Source organism: Brassica napus, chromosome C3, assembly GCF_020379485.1.
Source record: "Brassica napus cultivar Da-Ae chromosome C3, Da-Ae, whole genome shotgun sequence".
In the NCBI taxonomy this organism is placed as follows: Eukaryota; Viridiplantae; Streptophyta; class Magnoliopsida; order Brassicales; family Brassicaceae; genus Brassica; species Brassica napus.
Window position 1 is genome coordinate 57,334,310 of NC_063446.1, and position 23,633 is coordinate 57,357,942.

General features: G+C 34.7%; 3 protein-coding genes across 3 annotated transcripts; 2 read left to right on the forward strand and 1 right to left on the reverse strand.

Moving 5' to 3' along the window:
- Positions 1-3,294: 3,294 nt before the first annotated feature.
- Positions 3,295-4,550, forward strand: LOC111204078 (pollen-specific protein-like At4g18596). Its single transcript, XM_022698280.2, has 2 exons — positions 3,295-3,579; positions 3,968-4,550. The coding sequence occupies exons 1-2, from the start codon at positions 3,411-3,413 to the stop codon at positions 4,312-4,314; spliced, it is 516 nt and encodes a 171-aa protein (XP_022554001.1). The 5' UTR covers positions 3,295-3,410; the 3' UTR covers positions 4,315-4,550.
- Positions 4,551-5,258: 708 nt separating this feature from the next.
- Positions 5,259-7,413, forward strand: LOC111204689 (26S proteasome non-ATPase regulatory subunit 11 homolog). Its single transcript, XM_022699953.2, has 2 exons — positions 5,259-5,508; positions 5,977-7,413. The coding sequence occupies exon 2, from the start codon at positions 6,004-6,006 to the stop codon at positions 7,261-7,263; it is 1,260 nt and encodes a 419-aa protein (XP_022555674.1). The 5' UTR covers positions 5,259-5,508; positions 5,977-6,003; the 3' UTR covers positions 7,264-7,413.
- A 1,763-nt stretch (positions 7,414-9,176) lies between these two features.
- LOC111204690 (dof zinc finger protein DOF1.5) lies at positions 9,177-10,288 on the reverse strand. Its single transcript, XM_022699954.2, has one exon. The coding sequence runs from the start codon at positions 9,973-9,975 to the stop codon at positions 9,451-9,453; it is 525 nt and encodes a 174-aa protein (XP_022555675.1). The 5' UTR covers positions 9,976-10,288; the 3' UTR covers positions 9,177-9,450.
- Between the last annotated feature and the right edge of the window lie 13,345 nt (positions 10,289-23,633).

The following is a 23,633-nucleotide window of genomic DNA, read 5'->3' on the forward strand; positions in this document are numbered from 1 at the left end:
TCTCTTTATAAATAAAGTTGAAGTATCTGCCTATTTAGGCTGTCCACGTCGCTCTGGAGAGGAGGGGCTTTCCCGCCACGTGTCGGCACGCTGAGTGGTATGTGAATTTCACGCGTTTGCTTTTTATCCGCGCATCTGTTTTGTTTAGTCCTCGCTTCTTTTCTGTTTTCCTTATTCCTCTATTTGAGTTTGGGTTATGTTCGAAAAATAAGCCCACATAGGCCCAGATGCTCATCATCGTCTCTTGCCACGTGAGATTAGGGTTCTTCTTCATTCTTTTTTTTTTTGCGGCGGATGCTTGAGCGTCTAATTTCCAGAGAAACTAAGCACTCCCTTCGCTACCCGTAACGACTCCCAATTCCTTAAAGCCGTCATTTATTTTGAGTTTTCCCTTGATTAATCCACTTCTCATTCACTAAGATTTCGGTGCACCTGTACGTTTCCCTTGAAACCGCCTATATCTCCAGCTATATATATCTCGCCTCCATACCATGCAAACTCCAACTCAAACCAAATCCGAAAACTTTTAATTTGCAAGCAAACGATTTCAATGGCTAATTCATACACTGTTCTTGCTGCCTTGAGAGCCGGGAGATGCTCCAACGCGGCGGAGGTCCGTCTTTTGAGATTCTGGAAGCCAAGAACATCAACAAAATGGGACAACTGGTGAGCCTTGAGATGTTATTGATTGGTGAACAAGTTAGTATCTTTTTCCACTAATATAATTATCTTCTCGGTTTAATCTATTTCCATTTTATAGAATCAAAAGATTTTGTTGTTTCCCCATTTCTTCCTGTTTCTATTTTTTTGCAATCACGTTATTATCTTCTTCGTCATTTTATTGATGATGCTCAGGTCTCTTCTCTCTCGATGGATAAACCAGTGTTGGTATCACTATTATATTCTCTTTTTCTTCTGTCTATCAAAATCTGATGAAACCAATAAACTCATACTCTGTTTCTATTTCGCTGCTAATTACAGGCCGTTTACTTACTTGAAGAATGGTTCCATGGTTTCTTTGAGTTGCCACAAAATCCCACAGCCAAAATCCGGCACCGTACTTCAACCGTGCCTCCTCGGTTATCCACCGCAGCTTCGTCGACTTTCAATCCTAGCCGCCATTTCTCAATACAACTCAGCCACCTCCAATGCCTCAACAGTATCAAGACCATTTACCTTGCCAGAAAAGTAAGCTGGATCTCGGTTCAAGCATAGAACGTTAGCTGAGAGCTAGCGTCGTCCGAGAGATAAACGACGAGATTCTTTGGTGGGTAAATGGGAGCCAACACGGATATGACTGTGTTGACCATCATCAATAATGGCTCGATCACCGGATCCGCCATGGAATGGAAAATATCCAGCCTTGGGAGACCGTTACCGTATCTCTGGGAGAGTCTATTGGCGAAGGTGAATCGCCAAACAGGATTCCACCGGACAGATTGTTGGTATTAATCAAACGAAACCGGTTTGGTATTCAATAATCTCAACCGGTATGGTATGATCAGTCTTTAAAGCAAAAGCCAATAGATTCAGCCAAAAACGGAGGTCTCGAAACCTCTGAACGCAATCTTTCCTCCGGTCCTCGTCCTGGTCACAAGAAGCGGCTAACTATCGCCTTCATGAACCGGTATAAACATAGCTTAAGATGATCTACAAAATTACATCTAAATAGTACAAAATATTAAGTAAAGATATAATGCTAAATAAAGTTATTAAAAACATTAAAACATACTTAAATTAGGAAATGTATTTTAGAATTTCCCAACTAAACTGTAGTCTATATATAATTATACGAAATCTATAGTGGAGCAAAATTTGGAATATGTAAAAAAGTTTGAGTAATTCATGCACATCATTTAAACAAATAAAATCACCACCAACACACTTTCCGTTTTCCATGGCTTTTTTTGCCTTGTTTTGTTTCAGTTTTCCGTTACAAGGAAATAAACTACATTCACATAATTAACGCTGTTTAGATTAAAGAGAATTGAGCAAACGGCATGGTAGAAAAATAATTCAACAAAATATCACTCAATTTACTCTAAACAACATTTACAAAGCTGTATAATATGTTCATAGAAGAAGGTTCACGTCTACGAAATGAACGAAATAGGGTGCATTAATTAATAAGGTGTTAAAGACATGACCATGCAACAATTTAGTGAGCCAGCAGTTAAACAATAAATATAATGAATCTACATTTTTTCCTCCGATAACTGATAGACGGTCAATAATTTTTACGCAACTATAAATTTGATTCAAATATAAATGTGATTCAAATACAAACTACATATCATTGACCACATACGAAACTCTTTGTCTTAACATTCGATGAAAAGACCCAACGGCTTAATAAATAAGAACCACAACAAACCAAGCTCGACACACTCACATGAAACCTTACTACCTTGAAGGCCACTTTTTAATAAAAAACTGCAACCATTATTTGAAGACAAATCTGTTGTATATATATTACAGATGGTTCAAATACATCAAAACGGATGTAGGACGAAGTCAGAACAAAAAAAATTAAAAGGAAAAATTTGCACCAGGATTATGCAATTCCAAAATGTTTGTACATCTAACAATGTTATAACGCAGAAATATTGTTGTAAGAATTTAGTGCGTAGCTTTTGTCGATATAGTTGTAAGTTTAGCTGTAGAAAAATATTATAACTTTTAAACCGATGGTTGAAATAAAATAATTAAAAATATGAAAACAAAAAAAATAGGACTGTTAATTTAATGGGGAGAGGAGTCCATTAAATTACTTAAAAACTAATTTGAAACAAAAGCTATAAGAAATTATAAGTGAACTGAAACATTTCTACAATCCAACCAATATAACTAAAATTTAAATAATTTTCTGTTTATTTTGTTCATCACGTTAAATATAATTTAAATTAATAAATAAATTATTTAAAATAATTTTAAAAATGTAGGAAAAAATAAATAAATAATTTTAAAATTGTCTAGCAACTTATATTTTAATAATAACACAATATTTATATGCTAAAATATGTATACAAAAGATATAATTAAGATTAAAAATTTAACAAAAATTTCGGGCGTAGCCCGGGCCAACCCCTAGTTTTAAAAGATAACTGCATCTATTAATAAAAGAAAAGAGAGATGGATGGTAAGGCGGAAAAATCGGGTTCAAAGAAGACATCCGTACAAAACTCAAGAACCACAAACACCAAAAATAAACAAAGCACATCCAAAAATAGATGTAAGATCACATGTTTCTGTTGTTTTGTCTATTTTGTTATCTATAAAAGGAGATATTTTGGTTGGATCTATCATAGCTCCTCTCAACCAAAAACTTATTTTTTGTGTTTACCCCCAACAACTAATATTACAAATACAAAGTCCCCAGAAGTTAGAGAGGAGAATATTCAGGACTCATAATGGCCAAATTCTTCATCGTATTCCTTGCCTCTGCCCTATGTTTCACCACCCTTCTTCACTTTGCTGCCGCTGATGCTGACGACTTGGACCGGTTCCACATCAAAGGATCCGTCTACTGCGATACCTGCCGTGTCCAATTCATGACCCGCCTCAGTAAAGTCCTCGAAGGTAACTAAGGACAATGACTAGGATCTATATAGTAATGTTTTTTGGTTACACAAAATAAATCACCTTTTGGTTTAGTTCAGTGGTTTGAATTATGAAAAAAATTAAATAGTTTAGACGGTCTAACGTCCTCAAACATCTACATACGGAGTCATATGACCCTTGGTTATTCACATATCTTCATGCGGTCCTTAAGTTTTTGGGAACTATAAACATTTTAGTTATATTTTTTTATATATATAATTTGAAAGGCTACTAAACTTATATATTACTCAACTGAAATTTTGTGCTAAGGGGAATGTTTCTTCCGACCATGCTAATGGTCTTTGCATGTCTTAGTTTCATAAGATTATATAACGCCTTACGTACGTCGTTTGTGTGTGTTCTTCAGGGGCAAAGGTAAAGCTTGAGTGCAAGGGTCGTGAGAACCAGACAGTAACACTGACCAAAGAAGCTGTGACCGACAAAGAAGGAAAGTACGAGATGGTAGTTATGGGAGACCACGAAGAGGAAGTGTGTGAGATCATCCTCGTCGAATCACCGGACGCAGAGTGCGGCGAGGTGAACAACCAAGAGTTCTTAAGAAACGCAGCCAGGATCAGTCTTACGGCGAATGATGGCATTGTCTCTAACGAGGTTCGAACCATTAACCCACTTGGGTTCATGAGGAAGACTCCTCTCGCTGATTGTCCTCAGGTTTTCAAGGAGCTCGGAATCGTCCCTGATGTCATCTTCTAAGGTTATTATTATATATATTTTACCCATATTACACCGATCTGTCAACAATTTTATTTTTTTGTTAACTCTTTTTCAACCTATTATATAAAAATTTTCTTTTTTGAAGTTGTCGTCTGAGTTTACTTATCTAATGGTGTTTTCTTTTCTTTCCTATCTTGTGTTTGTGTTCCAACATTTTTTTGTTGTTGTTATGCTTCTGTGAGTTATATTTTTTTAAGAATGATTTGATTACCTAACAATATCTAAATTTGGAGAGCTCTTGTTTTCAGAACGATTTGAACACAAGTACATGATCTAGTTTTTTTTTTTAAATCATCTCCATGTCTACTGAGATTATCATAATTAATTTCCTTAAGTTTGAGGTTAAAAGAATAACAATGAACAGTGCCGTGCGAAGAGTTTTAAGGGCCTGAGGTAAGTTTTAAAAATAAACTTATTTACACCTGTAATGAAAACAATTTTCTAATATGATGTATCTTTTTCACCAAATACACAAGTCTAACACTGTAAAAGAATAAGTTATTACGTAAATATGCTATACTATGTCATATAGAAAAAAATACATGAATTCAGAAGATGAATTAGTCAATTTTCATAGAAATGTTTTTTATTTAAATAAATGTAAACCAATAGACTTGAAATTTTTTTAAATTTTGGGACCTTAAGACATATTAATCGAGGGCCTGAATCGAATGCATTTTTCAATACACAGTAGGCACGCCTCTGAAGATGAAGATCATGGAAGACATACTGAATTAAGCTAAGACAGAATAACATAGAGCCCTATCTAAAGACAGAAAATATTGAGCCCATCCTAAAGCCTGGGCCTTCAATCTGGGACCGTGGGCTTGAACATCAATTCTCGCGTTTCCATCTTATGCGCTATTGCGTTTGCACGAGTCAGTTTTGTCTTGAACAAAAAAAAAAGGATGGGCAGAAAAACGCGGTTTTGAAGCGTCTGGCGTTGGTTTCAAACTCTTCATCCGAAACGATAAAAGTTTAAGACGCCGAATATTTTCAAGCGTGCGATCCCTGACTTCATCATTAGAAATGACAAGTATACCCTTCATTAAATTTTAAAACTACGGAAAAACTTAACCTTTATCTTCCCTATCAAGACAGAGAGACTTCTTTATCTTCACCGTCGTCCGTCGAAAGCTTTAACCCAGAGACGACGATTCTACGGATTCCAAAGTGAGTTTCTTTTCCTTATTTTTTTTCTTGTGGGTTTGCTTATCAGATCTAGTTAGTTCTGGGCCTTTGAGATCAAATCTTGTTCCCCTCTATCGATAGCTTCTAGGGTTTAGCTTTGTTCGATTTAGGGAAGAAAATCTAGCTGGTGGATTAGCTCAATGATGTTCTAAGCTTACATCTTACACTAATTAGCAACCAAAAGTGATAGAGGGAAATGATTAATAGATCTTTGGAGAATGAACGGAGATCTATGCCTCTGTGATTCATCTTATTACTTAAAGTCTATGTATGATTGTTTTGTGTTCACTGTCTATGTTGCTTTACTTCTGCCTCTATTAATGGATCTTGCTATTGTATTGACTATGGATTTGTTTTTTTTGTTTTTTAACCGTTGTGAACATATAGAGTAGGGTTATGTTCGAAAGGAGACATTTTTGAGACATCACATCTATGTTTCGTATGTTACAGGGTTTGAATTTTGCATAAAACCCAACAATGGTTTCGTATCCCGCTACAACCGAGTCTATTTCCCTGGCTCAAGAAGCCAACAGCTCTGAAGCTATTCAGATACTCTACCAAGTCTTGGAAGACCCTTCTTCATCTCCAGAGGCTCTGCGGATCAAGGAGCAAGCCATCACTAACCTCTGCGACCGTCTCACCGAAGAGAAGAGAGGCGAGGATCTCCGCACACTGCTAACCAAACTGAGACCTTTCTTCTCCCTAATCCCAAAGGCCAAGACCGCGAAAATCGTCAGAGGGATCATCGATGCTGTTGCAAAGATACCCGGAACAACCGATCTCCAGATCACTCTCTGCAAAGAGATGGTGGAGTGGACGCGCGCCGAGAAGAGGACTTTCCTCAGGCAGCGAGTGGAGGCGAGGCTGGCTGCTCTTCTGATGGAGAACAAGGAGTATGTGGAAGCTTTGGCGTTACTGAGTACTTTGGTGAAAGAGGTGAGGAGGTTAGATGATAAGCTTCTTCTCGTTGACATTGACTTGCTTGAAAGCAAACTGCACTTCTCGTTGAGGAACTTACCAAAGGCGAAAGCTGCACTCACCGCAGCTAGAACAGCTGCAAACGCTATCTACGTCCCACCGGCTCAGCAAGGGACGATAGATCTCCAGAGTGGGATCCTCCACGCTGAGGAGAAGGACTACAAAACGGGATACAGCTACTTCTTCGAAGCCTTTGAGTCGTTCAACGCTCTGGGAGATCCGAGAGCGGTGTTCAGTTTGAAGTACATGTTGTTGTGCAAGATCATGGTTAGCCAAGCTGATGACGTGGCTGGAATCATCTCCTCAAAGGCTGGACTCCAGTACGTTGGTCCGGATCTAGACGCCATGAAGGCGGTCGCCGATGCTCACTCGAAGAGGTCTTTGAAGCTGTTTGAGAACGCGCTCCGCGACTACAAGGCGCAGCTGGAGGACGACCCGATTGTCCACAGGCATCTCTCTTCTCTCTATGACACGCTTCTGGAGCAGAATCTTTGTCGTTTGATCGAGCCTTTCTCGCGAGTTGAGATTGGTCACATTGCTGAGCTGATTGGGTTGCCGGTGGACCATGTGGAGAAGAAGCTGTCTCAGATGATTCTTGACAAGAAATTTGCGGGTACGTTGGATCAAGGAGCTGGGTGTCTCATCATATTCGAAGATCCGAAGGCTGATGCTATCTACTCGGCTACTCTGGACACCATTGCGAACATGGGGAAGGTTGTTGACAGCCTTTATGTCCGGTCTGCCAAAATCATGTCTTGAGTGAGTGAGTGAGTGAGTGAGTTCGTCGTCTGAATCGCATTCTATCTTTCTTTGTTCTTTATTTTCGGTTTTTAGATATCATTTGGACTCGGAGAAACTGAAAGTAAACTGTATGGATTGTTCCCATTAGCTCATTTCGGTTATGTTACATTTTGGTTGTTGCAGTTTACAAAACGTTTTGACTTGAAGAAACTGATGCTTCTCAAACGTTTTATATTAGCCTCACAAGTCAAACTTTGTGTTAATTTCGTTCTTTAACTCGTTCAAGTTTCATTGATTTTTTTTTCCGCTGTGCATTTATAAAATTCTGACCAACCAAGAACTCAATTCAACTAGGGACCCGCAATCATTTCTTATACCAAAGCAGGAGATGACTTGCACACAAGTCTCGATTTTTTTTTTTTTGTCTCTTCTGTCATATTCTTTGATGTGCTGTCTCCATTTAGCTTTGTGATTCAACTTTAAATTTGTTAATTATGAAACCAAGTTCTTTAATTGAATGTGTCAAGTGTCTCTGCGGATGGCGATACTCTTGACTAGTTTGGTTATGTAGTGGTGAGTTGGTGCATCCTTAAACCCACGAATGCTCTTAATAGTTTGGGTTTTACACGAAAATGTTCCTCTTTGCGTTGGGGCAGTAACGTTCGTTGCCGTTTGCGAAGTTAAATCTCTTTTTATTCCAGGGAAATTCTCTCAAATAGTTTTCTTTAAAGTTTTTGTCACAAAAATAGTTTTCAAAAAAAATTTTAACCAAAATAGCTTTTTTTTTTATTTTAAAATTTTAAATATTTATTTTTTATTTTTCAAAATTTGAAATGTTATTCATAAAACTTCATAAGTCTAAACCCTAAGTCTAAATTAGTTAACAATATGATAAAATGAATTTTTACCTTTTAATAAAATTTATTTTAATTATTTTATTTTTTAAAGATTATTTTTATAACGAAAACTTAAAATGTTTATCCTATAGAATTTCTGTTCTAACACTAAAGTGTGTGACATCATCCACAACGAGAATCTTTCAAGAAAGTCTTTTCTCATGAAAAAGAAATAAATTAGAAAAGAAAATAATCATCTGGTTGTTACTCTTCAAAAAAATTTTAAAACCATAAACTACATGTCATTCTCTCGTTGATACAGTTTTGTTTTTAACTTAAGATTTTAATTATTCAATTAATTATTTTTTTTTCTCGGACAATTAAGTTTTAATAATAATATTAATATATTATTCAACTAAGAGCATGTTTATTGTAGGTTTTTTACATTGGCTCTTTTAATGTAATATAAGATACGGTCTCTTATCTTTTAACTAAAAAAATTAAAAAACGTCTATTAAATAAGATATATAAGACACATTTCTTAGTTTTTTTAATTAAAAGTTAAGAGACTGTATTTTATATTACGTTAAGAGATCCAATCTAAGAGACTTGCAATAAACATGCTCTAGCCCTCTAACCAAGATGGTCGCAGAGTTTTTGTTAAGATTTAAGACGTGTTTTTGAAATCAATGCTTTTCATTTTTCTAAAAGTTCGTATTAATTTGTGATATTCTTTAGAATGCATTTAATTATTTTTATTTTCTAATGACCAGTGGCCTTGTTAGAAAATACAACATTTAGATTAGCTGTCCACTGTCCACCTTGTTCATTTTTTTCTTCATTCACAGTTAATATATTTTATACTTTTTTTTGTAGGTCTACGATGATTGTGTGTAGCTTGAAAAGTGAAATCTTAAATGCCAATTGAATGAGGTTTCTTGGTTAAAAGTATACAGCGACTAATGTCCAAAATCTTTGATTAACTTTACGTACACTTAAGCGAAACAAATTAAGCTACAGAGATTAAAGCTAATCTAATCTTATACTATTACTAGTATACAGATCTTGAAATAATTTGTTTTAATTAAGGGCTAATTGATGGTCAACGACTCCGAATTCTTTATAGAAGAAAAATCCCACGAGCTTCAATTTACAACTGACGATTCAATAAAGAGAGATTGATGAAAAAGCGCGACAGCTGTTTAGTAGACAAGCAAGTATTAAACTCTCCTAATTAACCAACTAGTTAATTTTTGATGCTAGCCTGTACGTATCCAGTAAGCAAATTTAACCATGTTCTTTCTAAAGGATTAAACCAAACCCAAACCAAAACAAATAATATGAAAAATAAAATTTTAAATTAGAATATTTAACAAGATTGACCATCGGTGTAGCAACGGAGTCTCTTCACCGGAAAGTCATGCCGGAAACCACCGTGTGACGCAGCTGCTCGCCACTCTTCCACCAGCAAAGCGTCAAGCTCGACCTGATCGACCGCTGCAGTCGCAGCCCCAAGAAACTCGGCGAATCCACCGACACGGCCCGGAGGTTTGGCTTTCCGGCGACCGGCACCGACGGGAACATTCCGGAGAGCTCCACCAGCGGTCCAGTAACGCTGACAACCTCTGCAGAAGTGTCTTGGTTGTTTAACGTTATAATTATTAAAGTAACAGAATTTAGTCTCCATGCTCTTGCATCTCGGACATGCTATGATCTTGTCTGGACGCTTCTCCACCGTTAGATCCGTTGATGATGATCTGACGTCTGTTGTTGCTTGTACCTCTGGCTGTTGTTGGTGCACTTCTCTTTTAATCGTCGTTGTTGTGATATTACTGGCGTTGAATGTAATGGTTTTGCCGAAGAGTTTGATCCCTTGTGAATCTTGGGTCGCCATTGAAAATGAGAAGAGAGAGTGAAAAGGATGAGTTGTGATTAAGTTTCTTGCAGTGATGAAAGAGAGAAGAGACGTTTATAGTTTTATAGGATGAAGATTTTGATTTTTTTTCTTTTTCTTTTATCTAAAAGGATTTCTGAATTATTATATCGTTTTCGTAGGAAAGGAGAGTAAATGGTCGACCAAAATAATTGGATCCGAAAGGCAGAACCGAATCTCATCTAAAAAGTTATATTAACTCTGAATCAAAGCTTGTAAAATACATGAATGGATCCAAATCTTTAATTTTTAATGAATTAGAACTGAAATCAACTCAAACCAAAATATTTCAAGTATACAAAAATATTTGAATCACGATTATATATTTAAATATATTTATTTTAAAATTTAATATTTCAAATATTTCAAATACTGAAAGTTATGTAAAATACGCAATTTAAAAAAATCCAAAAATAAATACTTGAAATAGCAGAAAATACACAAAAACCGGAAATACATATTGATTATTCAACTAAATATCCAAACTGAACTAGTTTTCATGTTAGTTTTAGATATTTGATCATACATAATTCAAATATATATGTTATATTTTTTTCGGATTTTTAAAATTTTCAAAACTATTGATTATTTTACATAATTTAAACAGATTTTCAAAGATCTTATCCGAACCCAAACAAAATTTATAGATACCTTAATGGAATTTAAACTTTTAACCCCAAAAATTTAAAATTGATACAAACCAAACTCGAATGCCCATCTGTAAGGAAAACTGTTAGTAGGGGGTAGGCATGGGACTTATTATCCGAGATCCGCTCCGGATCCGAATCCGGATAGTAAAATCTTGAATCCGCGGAAACCGAATCCGGATCCGGATATCTTAATTTTTAGGTCCGAATACCCGGATCCGGATCCGTATTTTTAAAACACATTAATTTTTAAATTTTATTAATATTTATATTTGATATATTAATATTTATACATGAATTGATCTTATAATATTATATTTTAGTTTTTACAATATTATAGACATATATAAATATATTTATAAATCTTGTATAAATATTTAATTTAGGTATTATATAAAAAAAATTAGTTTTTTAATATTATTTTTTAGTTATTTTTACGGATTCGGATCTGTATCCGGATATCCGCGGGTAATAAAATATTGAGATGAATATCTAAAATTTGGATATCCGGAAGCCACGAATCCAGATCCGGATACGGATCCGGGTACCTTAAATTTCCCGGATATCCGGATACATCCCAAGCCTAGTAGGGGGAATACATATAGAAATAATATAGTTGACACATTTATTACTTACTGCTTTCGAAACAAAATGTGTGTATTCCTTTTCTTTTTCTCCCAAATTGTATTCGTTTTTGTTGGAATAATGCTTTTTTTTTAATTTTTTTCATGACTTTTTGAAGATTTATACGAATTAATTATTTTACTATATTTAACTATCTTTAGTCACTACCAATAAATGAACTATGCAGGATAGTCTTTTCTCGTGCCACAACAACAAATGTCACTAGTAAAAACCTGTTATAAATCAATTGGTGTATATGTCCATAACCGGTCCATACATTTAGAGAGACGGTCCAACCCTAGAGAGAGAGAGGCGGCCGCGAGACTTGGAGAGGAGAGAGAGGCGGCTACAACTTGCATATTTCCTAATTCGTTTATGTTTATGATTTGTAATCTTTACTATTATTGTATTTCCATTTATCTCTCTTGTAACCCTATATAAAGGGAACACTTATTCATTAATAATATACAGAAACTTACAGTTCTAAATCTTTAAGTTTACAACACGTTATCAGCACGATAAACTCTAACACTCTGAGCCTAAAACCAAATCGCTAAAACCCTAAAACCCTAAATGAAAAGAAATCTACCTCGGAACTTCGAAGAGGCCATTCTCCCGAACCGTGAGAACCCAGAAAACGATCAAAATATCAAATCGAAGCCCTGGTCGAGACGAATCAGTCAGTGCAAACCTCTTGTCGATCTGACCACCGACGCGCCCTCACGCACATATACAGTGCGCGCCAATTTGCTTTGGAACCTTAATCCGAACCCGACGATACCGACGAACCCTAATCCGTTCGTGAATCAGTTCCAGCTCGCGTCCAAGACAGCTCGTGTACAGCTCGCATCCCAGCCAGCTCGCGTCCCGATCGTGTCTAAGCTCGAGGTTCATTCTTGGTGGTCCGGTTTCTACAAACAACTAAACTAAAGGTATTTCAAATTCTAAGAACATAATGAATCGAATTTGGTTGATTGTAAAGAATGAAACCCTAAAATATAATCTCTAAGATGAAAGTCATAGGATAATAGATCAATCCCTAAGCGAGTAAATCGAAGCTCTATAAGTTCGATCCCCAAACCCTAAAAATCGAGATTGATCTATTGATCAATTAAAATCAGAACCTTAAAGGTTTTGAATCTCAGATCAAATCCCTTTGATCTAAGATCAAATTTTCAAAATCCCTAAACCCTAATTCGAAAACTATTGATTAATTAAAACTGGTTGATTGATTGATTGAGATTGAATTTGATCATCCTGAAATTGAATTTGCTTGTTAATAAAATCGAAACCCTAAAACCCTAATTCTGAAAATCGATTTTGATTGTTTGAAATTAAACATTGATTGGTTGATTTGATCACCTAGAACTATTGTTAGGATTGTTCAAACTCGAATCTGATTGTTTGGCTTGTTTAAACTAAAATCCTAATGACCTAGTTTAGATTATTTTAAAATCGAAATCTGAAACTACATATTAGGTTCAACTGTTCTAGACTTGATCATACTCGTGGCCGTGTGGCCTTGTTGCATTCATTCCATAACTTAATCACATTGATTGATTGCAATTACACTTAGAACTTATTCTAGGAATGGTGTTGAATTGAATCAAATAGCCGTGTGGCTTGATCTTTGCTTGGCCGATAGGTTTGCTTGTTTTGATTGCATCATGAACTGATAGAAACAAACCATGTTAGGATTGCAATTACACGACAAACTAAATGCATAAAAACGAACTAGTTTGCATCCATGGCCGTGCGGCTTGCTCATTGGCCGTGAGGCATAGATCTTGGCTGTGAAGGCTTGTTTGATTGTTTGAACATAAACCCGTAATCGTTTAAACATTAAAAACTATTCCTAAAAGATCTAAAAATATTAATCTATAACTTCAGATGTCGAAAATCAACAACCTTGATTTCGCTGCCCTAAATCTATCTGGAGACAATTACCTTCAGTGGGCGCTCGATGCTAAGATCATCCTGAAATCCAAGGGACTCGGTGAGTGTATCACCGAGAACAATAATGCCAATGAAAAGGATCGTTACAGAGCCATCTTGATCATTCGTCATCATCTAGCTGAGAGTCTCATGGATCAATACCTAACCATTGAGAATCCACTAGATCTTTGGAATGAATTGAAATCGAGATATGATCACCAAAGAACGGTGATCTTACCAAAAGCTCGGTTTGATTGGACGAATCTGAGGATCCAAGACTATAAGTTTGTGGACGAATATAACTCTGCGCTGTTTAAGATTGTTTCTAAAATGAAACTGTGTGGTGAAAGTATTACGAAACAGGATATGCTTGAGAAAACCTTTTCCACTTTCCATGCAAGCAATGTGCTGTTACAACAACAGTACCGAGAGAAAGGTTTCAAAACCTATGCTAATCTTATTTCTTGTCTCTTGCTCGCTGAGCAGAACAATGAATTACTAATGAGAAACAGTCAGATGAGACTACTTGGATCAGCTCCACTACCTGATGCACACGCTACAGAGGACAATAAAGAGTCCAACCACGTCCAAGGAAACGGCCAGCATGGCCATGGTCGAGACAAATCGAACGGACGTGGCTGCGGTCGAAGATCCTTTGGCCGCAGGCGAGGAAATGGTCGAGACCATGGACAGGACCGTGGCTCATTTGGACGAGGCTATGGTCGTGGCCGTGGATCTTCTTTCAAACCCCAACACTCGACTAAATCAGAGAAATACGTGTGCCATAGATGTGGAATGAGCAATCATTGAGCTAATACTTGTAGGACTCCCAAGCATCTAGTTGACCTCTACCAAGAGAGCTTGAAAGAGAAGAATCCTGAAGCCCATATGACTTACCAAGATGATGAAAACGACTTCAATCATGAGAAGGACGATCTTATGGATTATGAAGCTTCAGATTGTCTAAAAAAACTGAAGATTGATTTTGACATTTGTAATCTAAATTCTATGTTCTTTGTTTTGATGTTTTTCATTTCTATGAACTTGTTTTATTAAAACTTTATAAAAGGAATGAATGATCTTTGAAAACGCCAATATAATTTGCGGGGTATGGTACACATTAAGGGCTATGGCCAGATATGTATAAGGGCAAGCATTTAAATGTTTTATATTCACCCAGAAAACCCCATTGAGATTATATAGAGATATAAGAATGAATGGTTTCCATATTGAAACAATGGGCGAAGGAAACAAAGAGTTCCTTCAGATATATGTATAAAATCGCCCAAGGCCATAATGAGTCCTAAAAAACTATACATGCATTCTCTATTGATTTAGACTATGCCAAGATCAGTATGATAGAGATAATAGTCATGGTAACCAGAATGGTTTACCCACGAAATTATACACTTTATGGTATGACCGGATTGACCATCCTGGTCCAAAACATGATGCGAAATTGATATTGGAAAAGGCACAAAGAGTTATCCCATAGAATCTCATGTGTGTAGTATGAACACAAGGGAAACTCATTAGGCCATGATGTCCCAAAGCACTTAAAGATTATAGTATGTCCATGAGGGGGCAGTGAGGACAAATCCGCACATGTCCATACTATATATAACTTGGCTGAATCCTTTTATAAATCTGTATTGGCCATTGCCCATATGTCAAAACTCTCAGTCCAAGGCTTGGGGACACACGAATTTACATGCATCTTAACTAATAAGCATCAGACCATTAAGTGAGCATAGATATTCCCATCTCAAATTTATTACGGGTCATGAGCCAGACATATAACATCTTGAGATATTTGGATAAGCCACCACAAATATATGTGCCGTATAAGGTGGATCCTTAGAAGAGGATGAGGATGGGGATATATGTTGGATATGAATCTCCCACAAATAATAAAGTACCTTGAGCCAAATATGGGTGATCTATTTAGTGGCCAAGAACACGGATTGCAAAGTTTAATGGATCCGACTATCCAACATTAGGGGGAGAAATAAGAGAAACAGAATGGCATCGACCATCATTGTCTTGGCAAGATCCTCGGACTAAAGAATGTTAAATAGACGTCCAAAGATTATACATTTACAAAGCTAGCTAATCAAATGCCAGACACATTTGCTGACCCGAAAAAGAATGACTAAGTCATATATAAACCAACTTGTAAAGCACCAACTAAATTGATGACCAAGAGAGACACAATCAAGTTGCTAAAGAGTCTATACAAGATAGACCAATAAGTTCCAAAAGATAAGAATCCTCGGAAACAAAAGAGAAAGGTGCATAGAATGATAAAAAAAAAATCCGAGGTCAAGGAAACCATACCGGCTCTAAGGTACAGGTACCAAACAATGTAGCTTGGGACGCCAAGCTGCAAAGTATTAAAGGTCCTGATAATAATGAATCTCAATCGATTATATCATGTATGGAACATAATGGAACACAATAAGGAATGTCGACATAAGATGAAACAAGGTAGCACTTGAATTTATGAATATAAGCGAGGATCATGAACCCACGTCAATATAAGAGTGCGCACTCGTAGAACAGATTGAATGGAAACGTGGGGTTAAATAGTTTAAAGAAGAAAGGCGTATTTGGTCATATGATTAAGACGCCATATGATGTTAAAACCAGTGGATATAAATGGGTCTTGTGAGAAATATAAATAGTGAGATATAAAGCTAATGTTGCACAAAGGTTCTCACAAAGACCAGTAATAGATTATAAGGAGATATACTCCCATGTGGTGGATGAAACTACTTTTAAGATTTTTCATAAGTCTGGCTATATAAGAGAGAAAATTAGACTTGTAGCAAACTGATGTAGTGACTGCATATTTATATGGTCCAGTGGATAATGAAAGTACTAGAGGGTATTGAGCCGAATGTACAACAAGTTCTCGAGAACAATATTGATAATCATCGAAATATATGATCTGAATATCCTAGGAACCTCTGGATACAATTTTCCAAACGGTTGAATACCTTAAGAAAGAATTCGAGATGAAAGATCTCGGGAAAACAAAATTCTGTTTGGGATTACAACTTTAGTACATAAATGATGGGATCCTTGTGCATCAGATGGCATACACTGAAAAGGTACTCAAGAGATTCAATATGGCCGATTGTCATTCTCTGCCCAGTCCCATGGTCGTGAGGTCTCTCGGCCTGGACACTGACCCATTCCATCTCAAGATGGACGATGAAGATGACCTAGGTCCCGAAATACCATATCTCAGTGCCATAGGAGCTTTAATGTACTTGGCAACTCACACACAGCCTGATATAAGCTTTACCGTGAACCTACTATCTAGGTTTAGCTCCTGTCCGACCCAGAGGCATTGGAATGGGATCAAACATGTTCTTCGTTACCTGCAAGGAACGAAAGACTTGGGTCTATATTATACTAACCATAACAAAGATGGTTTAGTTGCCTTTGCTGATGCTGATTATTTATCAGATCCACATCAAGCTCGATCACAGACAAGATATGTCTTTACACATGGAGGTACGGCCATATCATGGCGTTCCATGAAACAAACCATCGCGGCCACTTCATCTAATCACTCGGAAATCTTGGCCATACATGAGGCTAGCCACGAGTGTGTTTGGTTGAGGTCGATGACCCAACACGTCCGAGCTGATTGCGGGATGGCCGAGTGCAAAAAGCCAACCGTGATGTATGAGGACAATGCTGCGTGCATTGCTCAGCTCAAATACGGTTACATAAAAGGTGATAGGACGAAGCACATATTGCCTAAGTTCTTCTTTACTCACGAGCTTCAGAAAGCCGGTGAGGTCCAGGTCGTCCAAGTACGATCCAGTGACAATTCAGCTGACCTATTCACCAAGGCACTTCCTACCTGCACGTTCAGGAAGTTCACGCATCAGATTGGGATGCGTAGGCTGAAGGACCTCCACTGAGGTTCACATCAGGGGGAGTAGTACGTGTTGTACTTTTTTTCTTTCATCATGGTTTTGTCCTACTGGGTTTTCCTGTTAAGGTTTTAATGAGGCAACATTAAGCGTATTACAATCCCTGTATGGTTATGGCATCCAAGGAGGAGTGTTATAAATCAATTGGTGGATGTCCATAACCGGCCCGGTCCATAACCGGCCCATACACTTAGAGAGAGAGACGGTCCAATCCTAGAGAGAGAGAGGCGGCCGCGAGACTTGGAGAGGAGAGAGTGGCGGCTACAACTTGCCTATTTCCTAATTCTTTTATGTTTATGATTTGTAATCTTTCCTATTATTGTATTTCCATTTATCTCTCTTGTAACCCCTATATAAAGGGAACACTTATTCATTAATAATATACAGAAACTTACAGTTCTAAATCTTTAAGTTTACAACAAAACCCAATTAGTCTCCCTAGATATTAGACAATCTATACTATTAAAGGAGAAGTAGATTCTGAGGGTATATTTTTTATTTTACATTTAAAAAAATTAATTTATATTTGGGTTTTTAGTCATATTTGTGTTTTTTCTTTGTATAATATTTTTTTAAAATGATTAATAAGAGGTTTTAATAATTGTATTAAAATAGTTGGACCACACCTATATCAATAGGTCATGTTTCTGTTTTAATAGAATAGATCATTCTTAAGATTATGCCCCTGATTTTTTCAATTAATTACAAAAATTGATATTACTTTTTTGAAAATTTTAAATGGTTTTCGGCCACATTAATTGCACCAGTCAGAAACAAGTATTTAAAAACGAATTTACAAACCCATTTCGACAGTAAAAAAGTTGGGATTTTCAAGCTCATTTCGACTTTATTAGAAACTCAATCATATTATAATCATTTTTATGTATACTTTACAGATCTATACTAAAATCGATTTATGACATATATGCTATTTACATTGTATCAGCACTTTAGCGTGCCAAAAATCTGAATTTAATTTTTTATTATTACTTTCCTTTTTTTTTGGTAAGACCATCGAAGAAGTTGGATTACTTGTGGGTGGGTTTCACGAATTTATAGACCGAAGTTCATTTAAATACTTGATTTTTATTGACAAAAAAAATTAGAAAACCCATTTAAAAAAAGTAAAACATAAAAATGGATTCAAATTTTTGTTTGTATTTCTTTTAATCACCTTTTAAAATATGTTACGAAAAAGATATTTGGGATTTAATAGTTTACAATAATTTAAAAATATTAATACAAGAAACTCTTTTTAAAAACCAACTCTTCGGAATTACTTTGTATGACTATGAAACATCAACACTATTAAAAAGTTAGTTATCAAATAACACATAAGATTACAATTAATAAATATTTAATTTTCAAAAGAAACAAATCTCGTGCTTTTAAATTGCGAGTCATTATATATATTATTATATTTATATCTCAGTACATATCATCCTAAATATATAAAACAACTACTACACATATAACAAAAAAAAATTATAAAAATATAAATGTTATAGATATAATATGTTATAAAATAATATATTTAAGAAATAGATAATCTCGCGCTTTGAAAACGCGGATCAAAATCTAGTTCTCTTTAAATTCGCAGAAGCATCTTCCATTCCTTCTTGTTTTAGCTGACTAACATTTTTTAGTTTGTATATCAGAAGGGTTCGATTTGTAACTGTTATGAAAGGTAACAAATCAATATCGTATAGATTGATATAAATAACAGATTTTTATTTTAAGTAATAAAACCGAAGAAAGACTAAAGAATTACGAAATCAATCTAACATTTGAACTTATTCTTCTCAAGGTGTTTGAAGATTATGCAATGGTTCATGTATGCTGATATGGAACATCTGATATGAAGGAGTTTCAACCAAATGGAAGATAATCTGTATTTTAATATTTTCTCTTCGGTTGAATTTTATCAAACCCAAAAGGAACCACCTATGTCCCTTCTTATAGGTAATTCACAGTGTAAAATTGTACTAATATAGTTTCTGCAGTTTTGTTTGATCGAATAATATAATGGTTGAGCAGATATCGAGTTGGAAAATAAAACAAATTAGTAGTCACATAAGTAAATAAATAAATAAAGTTTAGCAAAGCATGTTTCTAAAACATATTTTATTTTAATGAATATACGTAATTCACGTTCGTTGGTTGTAAAAGAAAGTGATAAAGATGAGAGGGAGAAAACAAAAGAAGAGAAAAAGAAAAAGAAAAAAAGAAAGCACTGATCGATGTTCATGTTTCTCTTTTCTCTCAAAATCGTGCTTTCGTACATATATGTTTTTTCATTGGAACCTTTATACTACACACAGTCGCAGAAAAGAACAACTTTTAAGTCCTTTTAAAAGAGATCGACTTTTAAGTTAGATATAATAATAAACTGAGGAAAACTTTAATAGACTTATTCAAAAAGAGAATATAACTGTGCGTAAAATATATATTATATATGTTGAAAATATACGTTCATTGAGCTAATTTTGCTGACGTTATTCATTTTTTTTTGTGCACCAATGCTTTTGCGACTTTATTCATAACTAGAGATTTTCCCGGGGCTACGCCCGGGTTTCAGACAAATATATTTACATTTAATATATAAAATACATATACATTATGAATTTATAAAAATATTAAACTAAAATTGTTGTTCTTTAATATATAAAATACAAATACAAACTGTCCATTGAATTTTAAATGATTGAAAATTAAACTAAAATTGTTGTTCTTTTAATATCAAAAATATATATGGAACAATGAAGGTGAAAATGAATAAAATGTTAACAAAACTGTAGTTATAATTCAAATTCTCATTTATCTATTTATCTGGCGTATTGGGATTCTCATGAAAATATGTTATTAATCACTACTAATCCAAACGTACGCACACACACCTCATAGTTTCAATAAAACAATTCAATACGTAGTCACTCTTTTTTTTTTAAACAACACATAGTCACTCTTTATACATTTCTCTCTCTTTTCTAATGGATCACAACGTTGTTTTAATATGTGAATCACTTTGTAAGAAGAGATTAGTAAGTTAAAATATGAATGGGAAATAGAAAGTGTTCGTTACAATTAAAAAACACACTAATAACTTATATTTTAATAAGGGTTTTGAGTGACACAACAAAACTACTCGAGTATGAGTAGCTTAATTTTTTTTTAACTTAAATATTTTTCGATCTGTCATATTAGAAGATCTAAAGATTCTATGTTTGCTGACAAAAAAAAAAAAAAGATTCTATGTTTACACTTTGTTTGTTGCCTACTTACTAATAAAGGTTCTTTGCCTTCGAGAGATGAATATATGATCATTAAGCTACAAATAACAAAAGAAAGACTATTCTCTAGCCAAGTAGCATGCCACAAAATTAAGGCGAACTTCCTCTCTTGCCCAAAAAGGGATATTTGTTTTCTTGTATTGTGATGTGTGGTTTATTTCCTTTTTCGTGCCGACATTGTTTTGGCTTTCAACATTGGTTTACTACTTTGGCTTTCAACATTGGTTTACTACTTTGGCTTTCATTAGTCTTCAATGCCATTAAGAACTCACACCACTATCTGTAATTAAATGTATCATTACTGTAACATTCGTTTAACCTTGTATAGAGATGGTCACACAGATATGTCAAAACACATGGCAACTTTTATGGCAGTGGGAAAGCCAATACAATTTCTTCCTACAATATGTAAAGGTAACTCTTTATCACTGTATTTACTCATATTTCCATAATTGAGCTGATTTCTTAATTGATGTGTGAACATTAGTCTATGCCTCATGATCACAATTATGAACAACCAAAATGTCGCCAAGGACCACAATCCGTAAGTGTTAACTATACTTGTAATTTACAGGAGGACAGAAAAGTTGCTGATCAGCCTATAATATCAATGATAAAGAGATTTTTCTCAAAATTCTTTTAAGAATATCTTGAACATCCCTAAGGACGATTGGTTTAGCCTTCTATATCTTATTCCTCTGTATTTACGTTCTGTTTTTACTGACTCAACTGATAAGGTTCTTTGGCTTCAAGAGCGCTGTCTTTCAGCTTCAAAGAGTAAAATCTCCAGAAACTATTTGCTACCCAAAAGCATACAATGATACAATGTTTAAGGCGATGTACCTCTCTCTGCTTTCTCTTACCTCAAACTGGATAAGCCAGTCCTCTGGCTTGATCAGCAGGTTGAGCCTGCCAACTATTTCTGTTTTGTATCTTGTCACCATCCAAAAGCAGAATCTAAGACGCAACATTATCAAAGCTATTTAAACACACATAAAATAAATAGAACACAAACATACTGCCAAACGCAAACTCAAACACACAGAAAACAACTCAAGCCACACATAACTACATCAAAAATCTAACACAAACAGCAAAACCAATTACTATTGTAAAAAAACTTCACATTCCACGAACTTGAACACTCCCTTACCTATTGAAAGAGCTATCATTGTTTCCATTGATAAGAATCCGGTTATAGAGAAGGCCTTGTTAAAACTAACGCATACTATTGAAGTTTTGATAAATAGTCTGCGGCTGTGGCTGCTATCAACATACATTTCATCTATTGCTCTTGTCCCTGTAAAATCGTTTACATACAGAAGTTATACACAAAGAAATTCTAAAACAGGACACTAAGAGAATTTTAAAATGGACAGTGATAAAACCTAATAGCTCACCAGATTAGCTCCAGCATGGCCTTGCATGACTCTACTCCGATGATAACGCGAAGCCAATAGCTGAACCTACCTCCTAAATACTAAACCTTAAACAATAACCACTACACCCTAAACCCAAATGTTATAATATTTTGATTAAGTGTATTTAAAAAAAATAGTATTCAACTTAGTTATTTCAAGGAATTTCTCAAAAAGTAATCAATTATATTTACAACACATAATGCTGTCAAAAATTCAAAATAATTGAAAGTAAGTTTATATATAACTTAATATAAGAAAGTATAAAAATTCAGACATAAACATAAAACTAACAATTGTCACAAAACATTTACAGAGAACACGATTCTTTATAAATAAAATCATTTACAAAATAGTTTTAAATTACATACGTACATATTTAAAGTTACATATGAATTTACTTTGAATTTGTCTGCCTAAAACACTACCCAATATAAGATATGTAATCATAAAAAAGGCTAAACACAAATATAGGATTTTAAATTGATTTTTGTACTTTTCATTTATAGCCTTCAAATCATTGATATACAATATTACATATTACCAAAATCATATGTAATTTATATTTGATAAATTATTTTGTTAAAACATATACAATTTTAAATTTAGGTATGGCATTTTAATATTCACTTTTTAAACCTAAACCAAAAAATCATGTTTGACTAAAAATTTAATGATTAAAATGACGTCTTTGTAATTTGAGATTTTTGGCATATTTTAAAAAAAATATTTTTGATGTTTTTCCTTTAATAATTGTTTACCATTTCTACCAATCTTTCTCCGACATAAATTAAGTTTTTAAAGTGATAATCTTCTTAATGCATTTTATTTATGTTATTATGATAAAATAGTAAATTATTGTACCGAGATGGATTTATAAATTGATATTACAACTTAGTATTTATTGGTTATTATTAGTAGATGTCTTTGTTAAAGTTTTCATTCAAATACTTTAACATTTGATATCATATTGGAATTATGTTGTTTTTGATTAATCAAGCATATGTACTTTTTAGAACTATTTAGATTTGCTGTTCATTGCTAAAAAAAAAAGCTATAAGAATATTTTGCCTAAATAATTTAAAGCAGAGATTAAGACCCACACCCCAAACCAAAATCCACTACCCCTAAAATACATCACACTCATCTATATAAACAAAGCAGACATATGCTTTTTGAATGAAAATCACGTATCATGTCTAAAGTATTGTATAACTGGTTTAAATTATTATATATTAATCTTCATATATCTTAAAATACTTACAAGACTCTAATAATTAGTTAGTAAAACTTTTTATTTAAATATGTACAAAACATTAAATAACATAATATGTATATGTAGGTGTTATTATTATTATTTTTTGGAAAAAATATATGTATATGTAGGTGTTAGATATGTATGAGCCACTGGTCTCCTTTTTTTTTTTTTTTGTGCAAACCGCAAATTGATTAAACTAAAATTGGTTCAGAGCATACAATGCCTGTTTGGCTACAGAGTCTGCCCTATCATTGGCAGCTCTAGGGATAAACATAAATTCAATGAAACTGAAAGCATTAGAGAGCGAGAAGATATCATGGAGAATTCCGTAGATCTCCAAAACAAAAGAGTTGCTCCTGATCATCTTGATTAAAGATTGAGAGTCTGAGTGTATCACGGCGGATCCGATTCCATGGTTGAGGGCGAAGATTGTGGCTTGTCGAAGAGCCAAAGCTTCCGCCATTAGGGGCGATGAGACAAATGTCTCGGTCGCTGAA

Bases quoted from the DNA above. Each gene is read 5' to 3' on its own strand.
- LOC111204690 (XM_022699954.2), bottom strand. From the start codon at position 9,975: ATGGCGACCCAAGATTCACAAGGGATCAAACTCTTCGGCAAAACCATT.
- LOC111204689 (XM_022699953.2), top strand. From the start codon at position 6,004: ATGGTTTCGTATCCCGCTACAACCGAGTCTATTTCCCTGGCTCAAGAA.
- LOC111204078 (XM_022698280.2), top strand. From the start codon at position 3,411: ATGGCCAAATTCTTCATCGTATTCCTTGCCTCTGCCCTATGTTTCACC. The intron at 3,580-3,967 runs GTAACTAAGGAC...TGTGTTCTTCAG, and splicing joins CCTCAGTAAAGTCCTCGAAG to GGGCAAAGGTAAAGCTTGAG.